Here is a 10,021-nt window from a genome sequence, read left to right on the forward strand (position 1 = left end):
AGTTACCAATCCTCAACCCTCTCAGTTACCAATCCTCAACCCTCTCAGTTACCAATCCTCAACCCTCTCAATTACCAATCCTCAACCCTCTCAGTCACCAAACCTCAACCCTCTCAGTTACCAATCCTCAACCCTCTCAGTTACCAATCAACCCTCTCAGTTACCAATCCTCAACCCTCTCAATTACCAATCATCAACCCTCTCAGTTACCAATCCTCAACCCTTTCAGTTACCAATCCTCAACCCTCTCAGTTACCAATCCTCAACCCTCTCAATTACCAGTCCTCGACCCTCTCAGTTACCAATCCTTGACCCTCTCAGTTACCAATCCTCGACCCTCTCAGTTACCAATCCTCGACTCTCTCAATTACCAATCCTCAACTCTCTCAATTACCAATCCTCGACCCATCTCAGTTACCAATCCTCGACCCTCTCAGTTACCAATCCTCGACCCATCTCAGTTACCAATCCTCAACCCTCTCAGTTACCAATCCTCAACCCTCTCAATTACCAATCCTCAACCCTCTCAGTCACCAATCCTCAACCCTCTCAGTTACCAATCCTCAACCCTCTCAGTTACCAATCAACCCTCTCAGTTACCAATCCTCAACCCTCTCAGTTACCAATCCTCAACCCTCTCAATTACCAATCCTCAACCCTCTCAGTTACCAATCCTCAACCCTCTCAGTTACCAATCCTCAACCCTCTCAGTTACCAATCCTCAACCCTCTCAATTACCAGTCCTCGACCCTCTCAGTTACCAATCCTCGACTATCTCAGTTACCAATCCTCGACTCTCTCAGTTACTAATCCTCAACCCTCTCAGTTACCAATCCTCAACCCTCTCAGTTACCAATCCTCAACCCTCTTTGTTACCAATCCTCAACCCTCTCAGTCACCAATCCTCTATTCTCAATAACCAGTCCTTGACCCTCTCAATTACTAATCCTCGACTCTCTCAGTTACCAATCATCAACCCTCTCAGTCACCAATCCTCATGCAACCCTCTCAGTTACCAATCCTCAACCCTCTCAGTTACCAATACTCAACCCTCTCAGCTACCAATCCTCTACTATCTCAGTTACCAATCCTTGACAACCTCTGTGAGTTACCAATCCTCGACCCTCTCAGTAACCAATCCTTGACCCTCTCAGTTACCAATCCTCAACCCTCTCAGTCACCAATCCTCTATTCTCAATAACCAGTCCTTGACCCTCTCAATTACTAATCCTCGACTCTCTCAGTTACCAATCCTCAACCCTCTTAGTTACCAATCCTCGACTCTCTCAGTTACCAATCCCCGACCCTCCCAGTTACCAATCCCCGACCCTCCCAGTTACCAATCCTCGACTCCCTCTGTGAGATACCAATCCTCGACTCCCTCTGTGAGTTACCAATCCTCGACCCTCTCAGTCTAACCCTTGAAATGATTCTATCTAGCTGGTGGCTTTCATATTTTATTTCTGTGGATGTAACAACTAAACCCTAGCTCTATCCCCAGATCCAAGCTTTAGTTTTGTGCTTACCTCCTGTAGCTTCAGCACCAGAGCTTTTGGCTAAAACAAACCATGCACACAAAAATAAGGAAAACAAAACAAAAATGATGTGCAGGAAAGAAACAGAATCAACAGAAAAAGAAAGAATACGGTAAGGAGGAAAAACACGATGCCAAGAATTACGTGCTCCCACCCATACCCCACATGTTCTCTCTATTTCCCAAAATTTCATTATGTCTTTCAGGATTTTATTGTTTGCTATATTTGCAACCTACAAAACTCTAATGCCTAGTACTGTACATGTCCTCAAATAAGCCCCCTCCTCTAAATGTGAATGTTTAGTATTATATTTTTACCAGTGAAATATCAAAAGTTATTCATTCTATAAAAGTGATATTTTTAAAAAATATCACTTTTGCTGATTTGACCAATCAAATTAATGATTAGAAAATACCAAAATAATTGACCAATCAGAAAGCCCGACATATATGTCAGCACCTGGACAGGGGAAACTACTTTTTTTGTTTACATTAGGCCTAGTTAGCATACAGGGTAGGTTTTTCGTTGATAAAAAATGTAATAAACAGAATATCTAACAGTGTCTTCAGTAATATACCAAATATATTTCACGAGTGCGCACACTCGTGAAAAATATCAAAATATTAGCCCCACTCGTGAAATATATTTGGTATTATCGCGCACTCGTGAAAAATATCAAAATATTAGCCCCACTCGTGAAATATATTTGGTATTACTGAAGACACTGTTAGATATCCTCTATGTATTAAATTTATCCTCAAATAAGCCGGCCTGTCCTTGTGTTAAAATTAATTAAGCACCATATCTATCATCAAATAAGCCTCCTCTTCTAGTGTTAAAGGTTTATTACAATATCCATTCTCAAATAAGCCCCTCCCTATGGTATAAAAGATTGTGGAAGCCTTATTTGTGAACCACTTTCAGCTTGCTGTTTAAAAATTGGTGATTCTACAAAAATGAAGTGAGCTTATTTGTAGATGAATATGGTAATACCAGATTGATCATCCCAATATCTGAGTGTAAATTTGGACTATTGACTTAATAGTGTTAGATAAAATTCAACCCTTCGAGGTTTGTTCCCAATAAATATTCCTGTCGTATAATTACCGCATTAAACAAAACATAATCAAACATTTGAAGATGTCCGAGAAAATCTTAAGGACAATTCTGTATCGCCATGATAAAATTCATTACAGTTGAATGCACTATGAAAACTAAATTTTAAAAAATCAAACTAAATTTAACAAAATCAAATTAAATTTAACAAAATCAAACTTAATTTAAAAAGACCAAACCAAATTTAACAAAATCAATTCAGCAGAGTTCAAATTTTTGTTTTATCTTATTTTTCATCTTTATTATTTAGTTGCTAAAACATTCCCTATAGGAATCTTGCCAATCCCAAAACAGTCTGAGGTCTTGACTATTCAGTTGATTAGATCAGTTGATATGCATAGATTTGTCGAACTGTGATGTGACAATATTTGGGTAGAATTTAGTTGGACATGCACAAGAAAAATTCAGATAAAAATATACATGCACTTTTCTTGTGGTTGAATTTAATTTCAAATGTGGGTAAAGAAGAGAAATTTCTGACCTTCTGTCAAGAGGACGATGGCTGTGATGATAAGAGAGCAGACGATGACGATGACTAGAAGCGCGATGGCTATCCCCCGCCAGTTCTTCTGCTGCTGTGTATTACCAACCAACTCCTGAAAGACAGAACAACAATCAGTACAAATAACTGATTTACCACAAAGAACCACAAATCAGGTATATAAGGGTGACGATTGATGATTTTGTGCCCATCAGAACTTCTTGTGAAAGCAACCCCTCTCCCCCTCCCTCAAACCCTGCCAATACAAAAAATAAAATACTGGTAATGCATTTCGCCTCTAAATTCATAAACACCTCATAGAGTAATGTGTTCAATTACCATTCCATGCCTCACCATAATTTGATTATTTAGAAATGTTGGTCTACATTATGTTATATTTGAAGATAACTTTGGAATTAGGCTCACATTTTAACTTGTCTAAAAGGGTGCTAATTAGGTTAAACACTATAAGTTTTTTATTCATTTCAAAAGTGGAATATATGTTGAAAGCGGGAATCATTAATTAACTCAAGGGAGACCACTCTACATCATATAGCTTGCATTCCTATCATATGATGATGGTGCAGTATCATGCAACTGTGTAAAATCATCTTGAATGCAAAGCTTAAGAGTCATAAAGAACATCAATTAACTTCTAGAATTGCCCTAATCCACATTCCAATGAGATTGCTATATCTACATCATAATGTATCCAGTATCAATATGCTTTTAGGTTCAGAGTTATAGATAAACAGTATGAATATCTTACAAGGAAATTTAACATTCATTAAACAAGAAAAGACAAAAACTGAGAAATTCTGACATCGCTATTAAGGATGTGCCACAAATCTGTATTTATTTAATAGCCCCTTTGGTTGACACAAATTGTAGAGATCAGAAGATTTTCATGATCTATAGGTATGCATGGCCTTTGTTTGTTTGTTTGTTTGTTTTTTGTTTAACGTCCTATTAACTGCCTTGGTCATTTAAGGGTGTGCCAGGTTTTGGAGATGTAAGAAAGCCTGAGTAATGTACCCAGAGAAAAACCACCGGCCAACGGTCAGTACCTGGCAACTGCCCCACATAGGTTTGGAACTCGCAACCCAAAGGTGGAGGGCTAGTGATAAAGTGTCGGGACACCTTAACCACTCAGCTAGTTGATTTAAGCTTGTAGGTAAAATCAAACAACATGCCTATAGTTACCATAAGTCATGTCAATTACTATGTCTTAAAATAGGAAAAATTTGAAACATTACGAAATATCAGGACATATTCTAGATTTGATGTAAAAATTTCAAAGCTGTTATTTATTTGACGGAAGACTCCCCCATTACCAGCCAGACCAATTATCAATGGTTGCCATCGATGATGTTGTCCTCTGCAACATTCCCCGACAGCTACAGTTTGGCAGGTGGAATTCTCAGAATTACGTTGTCTCTCCGGCATTCCCGGCAGACAATTTCCCAATCTTATCCGTTAAGTATTTCGTAATTGACACACAGAGCTTTCCATTAGTAATTACCATAATCCTCTTGTGACCATGAAATGACTCTCCAGAATTGTACCCAATGACCGTAAAAAAACGTAATGTACCTAACATTGAAAATGTACCACAATAACTTATTGAACAGATAGGTTTTTTTATACATAAGATGCCTGATCACATGTTTACTCCAGTACTTCCGATATAAATCAGGCCCTGCAGACACACTTTCACATGTGTATTTTTTTTTATTATAAGCATAACATGTCTTCAGCATTATAAGGTCATTAGGCTGGGTGATCAATGTCTGTTTACTAAACTTCTGGCTGATTTACTTATCAAATTATACAAGGTCAGGTGAGAAGTTCGTCTCATGTGCTAGTAAGTTAGTTAGCATTGAAGTTTTATTTTTAAACTAGAAAACATTTTGCAGCATCTGATTTGGCTTTTGACTAATCTTTACAAATATGATGTCAGATTGCTGTAGTATTCATGCAGTCTGCATGTGAAGTCATCATGGGCAATAGTTTAGTGACATAATGTCACACACACCGATCAAATACCTATTAAAATTAACCAATGGTGAACTTATGGCACCTCCTCTACCCATCATTGATGCAAACATGGCAACCAATTGACATGTATTGTTTTGGAAAGTAGCACCATTATGTATTTGTATTTTACAACACTTGACCAAGCTTTAATAGAACTGATTATACATAGACTTATAAGTTATTTGCTATTATACACAAAACCTGTGTATATCATATACAGAGGAGCCCACTTATTTGGATATCGGTTATTTGAATATCCCGCTTATTTGCATAAAATTCTCAGGTCCCGATTTTTTTCTTCTTTATCTTTGTATTTCAATCCCGTGTATTTGCATCGACTAAAACACCGACTCCCGCTTATATGCATATAAAAATTCCAAAAAATCGAAAATTTTTAATTGATTTTAGGGTATTTTGTGATTTTCCTGTAATAAAAGTTTTATGAAATGTGTTTAAACTTAAATTATTGATTCGACACGATGTACAACGTTATCTTATCATTGGTTCACACTTAATCATTACAGGTTACGTTCGATGCATCGATATCGACATTGTTATTTTTTAGACCATATCAGTAGCAATGTGCAGAAGAATTACTGAATAAAATATCTATATGCCTCATCTTTTGATGAGATTTGTTTATTTATTATAGCATCGATCCAAACCTGTGTTCTGTGCACTTGAACACTCGCTGAGGCAGGTTGCGATCGCCATGATTGTTTTCTAGGCGCGTTGCATTGTGGGGGCATATGTGTAATGAACGACAACTCTTTCTGTGTGTGCGCCATTTTCCAAAACAAACCCAAACGACAATACACATGTCACGGTCATTTAAGACAGTCTATTGCTTCAGCAGTTCATCATCTATGATCAAACAACTAATATACTCATAGCAGGAACACAACGCATCTCGAGACAATAATGAATGTTAATTGAAACGATGACATTGTACATCGTAGTGCCAACCCACGCGTGTATGACCGATATCGGACCCAGAGACTCGGAGTGACAAGTAGTAAACGATGAAGTGTATGCAAATATTTGTACATTTACAAAGAATAACAACCCATGTATATCGTATTTACTCTTATATTTTAAATTATGTATTTTTTTTAAATATATTTTTAATGCAAATAACGTAAACAATCATATAGCGCCCATTTTGAGTACCTACCTGACGATCTACATGTGTATAAGAGGGGCCAAAATCCAACTCCGCCTATACGAATACTCCGGTTATTTGCATATTTTGTCATGGAAAAAGGGCTATGCAAATAAGCGGGTTGCTCTGTACATTGGTACCATGACAACCAAAATCTCTTGATAAATATAAAAACATGTGTATTGACCTGGTTACCATGACAACCAAAATTTTCTGTAATAAATCCTACATGCACATGTTAACATATTTGTTAACATTCCTGTGCAGTTTTATTGAAATTAGTTAACTGTGTTTGAAGGAGTAGTCTGGACAAGGTCTGTCTCACATCGTGGCATAAAGGGCCATAACTCTTGATACAAGGGAGACACATGGAAATGTCATGACATAATCCTTGTAGAACTATGTGGCAAAAAATTAAATTGTGTCTATAGAAAAGCAGACATGCTGACTCCAGTAAACATATCCCCAACTTGGTTGTGGTGGGTATAATCACATCATGACAATTAGATGGTTTTTAATTCATACTCAATATACACGAGACATCCCAAACACTACAAAACCCCTTGTGTGCCAACTCAAACTCCTTCAAGGGATTTTGACTTTGACACCATGAAAAACAAAATCATTTGAGATATTCCTACATTTGACCAATACATTATTATCAAGTTTAATCATAATTTCCTTAAAAATGAAGTCTCTATACTGTGATAACAAAACGTGAACATATGTGTGAACGATGATGGAACACTGCATCCCTCGAGAGGAAACCACATATAACAACAGAGCCAACATGATCTCCGACTTCAATAAGACACGAAAATAACGATTGGTTTCTGGAATATCTTCAAAACTAATTTATTAGATGATCAATAAAAAAGAATTTTTAATTTGTTTCCATTTATACAAAAATCTTCATGAAAATGATTCACATTTTAGCTTTCGTTTAAGCAAATAGCAAGATTTTAGGCTGATGGTGGATCAAAAAGATTGATTTGATATGAAAACTTTGTAGAATTCTATAATATATTTCACAACAAGATTTGGCTTTAGGATTATATAGCATATATTCTTTCATCCAACTTAATTAAATAATTATACACTGCAGTTGGAAATCTGCCATCTTGGAAATCTAAGTGTCCCGTCGAATACTGCAGATGCAATTAGAGCCAAGTTTCTGAAATATTTGTTAGCTCTATATAAGCAAAGCCAGAACTTTTCGGGGTAGGGGTCAAGGGAATGGGGACCGAACAGGGGAATGGAGAGGGGGTGGGGAAATGGGGTCACAAGAATTTGTCCTTATTCATTTGTAAATTGTGAATTTAATTAATAGCAACTTTGAGAAAATTTAACAGTAAATTGAAAACAAACAATTTCATTTTTCTGTCAGCACATTTTATACCAGCAGTGCAATTTATCGAATTGATGATGACATATTTTCAAAATTCCTTTCTACATAATTACAGTTGGAGGTTTCGGAGGCGCTACTCCACTGATCAATATCTGTCCAAAACAATTGTTCTCTGCACGTAACTCACGCAAAGCTACAGCAGTGTGCATTGCTGTTGTGCAATATCAAAGAGAAATATATATGCATAATTGTCACATGGCCCATTAAAACTAGACCAATTAGTATCATGGTCCCTCGAATAAAGATCTTTATACTTCGGATAAATCACAAATTGAAACAAAATTTGATAAAATAAAATATATTCCGAATTTCAGTACATTATATATCTACTTTGTACATGAGTAACAGGAAATTAAGGGAAAATGCAACAACCATACCAATACTCAAACATGAGACTTTCGATTTCTAGAGGAACGCTTTAACAGTTTGAGCTATCTGCATGCCACGTCTGGCCACCGGCGTTCAGCCAAGTCTAGTTTCGCTACATTCCTTCCATCTTCAACAAAAGTTGAGACCCAGCTATACCACCCCTGCGGGTATTTTGTTGGGAATCAAATGTAACAGGAGAGAAAAATACAACGACCAGACCAGACTCGAACATCGGACTTCCAACCTCTAAAGGGACACTCTAACACACACCGACTCTCACCTGGCTTTCACATGTGGCAAATATAAAACACAGTTCAGTAACTGAACTTACTTACAGAAAAGGTGGTCTCTGAGGAGTCACAGTGGTCTGACAAAGGTATCACCTCCATTTTTAGGCTACATATCCTGATGGATTTAAAATCAGAAATACTTAGCCACTTGGATAATGACAAAGCTAGGTTAAATAGTCTCCCTTTATCAGGCAAAAAATCAGAATGCACTAGTGATTATTGTATGCTCAATGAGACTCAATAACACTATATTGTAAATGTAAGTATTAATCCAGGTGATGGGTTTAAAATTCTGCTCATTTTGTAAGAAATCATCCCATGTATATTGTCTGAATGAAAACAATATCTCTCTGTTCCATAAAGATTTTCGGTATCTAGTCACGATTTCCTTTTCAGGGTACACCAACCCCCACCAGGAAGTTCCAAACACATGCAGTCTTAAAATCTGAAAAATCAACAACGGTTCATCTGTCCAGGTGTAAGAGTTTATCTGGAAATCTTCCCAAATCAACAAATTTCACCAGTACAATATTACAATATACAGTAGATATAAATCCACATGAATTCTGTCCAAAAATCATTGCAGGTTCACATTTTCATCATGGAACACACGAGGAATTTATCCCAACATTATCAATCATGTCCTGATGAAATCCACATAACCTAAATGTTAAAATCTAGGCTGTATATTTTCACAATTTCATTCACCTTGGTCATCAGATAATGACAGTTACCTATATGGGACAAAATAAAGAGTCACCATCATAGGCAATCACAGCAACATGGCGGATATAGTTAGCTCAATAAAAATTATTGAATTTTTCATGTCCCATGTTTACCTAAACAGACTCCATTTGTAAACACTCGGTACTCAGCGTAAGCTACATTTGCACATCGAGCTACACCAGGGCTCCTAAGTACACCAGCCTATTCCTTTTCAAACAAAATCACTCATCTGGAAACATGTCAATAAAGATCAGGTATCAAGTTTGCATGGTGACAATATATTTTTTTCTTCTAAATTTAGCTTTGTAATTCATCTAAACTCAAACCGTTATGTGAAATTGTAGGTAATTAAATTAGAGCATCTATTGTATGTATGGTCAAAGAAATTTACACCTGACCATGTGATGGACATTTGTGGAGTTTAAAAGATTTATTATTTTCCCTACAAAGTGAACAAGGGACATTGGTGGAATTTAAAATTTCCCTACATATTTAAGCTAACTAAACTTTTTAAAGCTAGATTCTGAATGTTTTTTGTAATCTGAATAATTGATTATTGAAGATTTATTTTCCTTAATGCCATTTCATGTATCAAGAGCAGTGACAATGCATTGTTTAGATATATAAAACAATGAAATTTGAGAAGGATAAAATTGCCCAGCATTACTATATTTGATGAAACAGTTACTACATGCAACCATATTTGTCAAATGTATAGTCATCTTGACAAATAAATTTCTTCTCATTATTTTTTCTGTCGATCTATAAAATTAACTTCCTTCTCAATATAATTTTGGCATTGACTAATGCATGAGGCTATATATATATATATATAAAGGTGTAAAATATACCAAACAGAATCTATAAACACAGGGTGAACATCAGATAATTTATTAT

General features: G+C 36.3%; 1 protein-coding gene across 1 annotated transcript in view; it reads right to left on the bottom strand.

Annotated features, from left to right (window-relative positions):
• The window catches only part of LOC117318112 (dipeptidyl peptidase 4-like), a 51,075-nt gene extending 41,881 nt beyond the window's left edge, over positions 1–9,194 (bottom strand). The window contains exons 1-3 of the mRNA XM_033873115.1: positions 8,444–9,194; positions 3,133–3,247; positions 1,527–1,556 (exon numbers count right to left, since the gene is read on the bottom strand). Of these exons, the coding sequence (XP_033729006.1) occupies positions 1,527–1,556; positions 3,133–3,247; positions 8,444–8,497 (199 nt within the window). The 5' untranslated portion in view covers positions 8,498–9,194. The remainder of the gene's footprint in view (positions 1–1,526; positions 1,557–3,132; positions 3,248–8,443) is intronic.
• Positions 9,195–10,021: the final 827 nt, after the last annotated feature.

Source organism: Pecten maximus, chromosome 19, assembly GCF_902652985.1.
Source record: "Pecten maximus chromosome 19, xPecMax1.1, whole genome shotgun sequence".
NCBI lineage: Eukaryota > Metazoa > Mollusca > Bivalvia > Pectinida > Pectinidae > Pecten > Pecten maximus.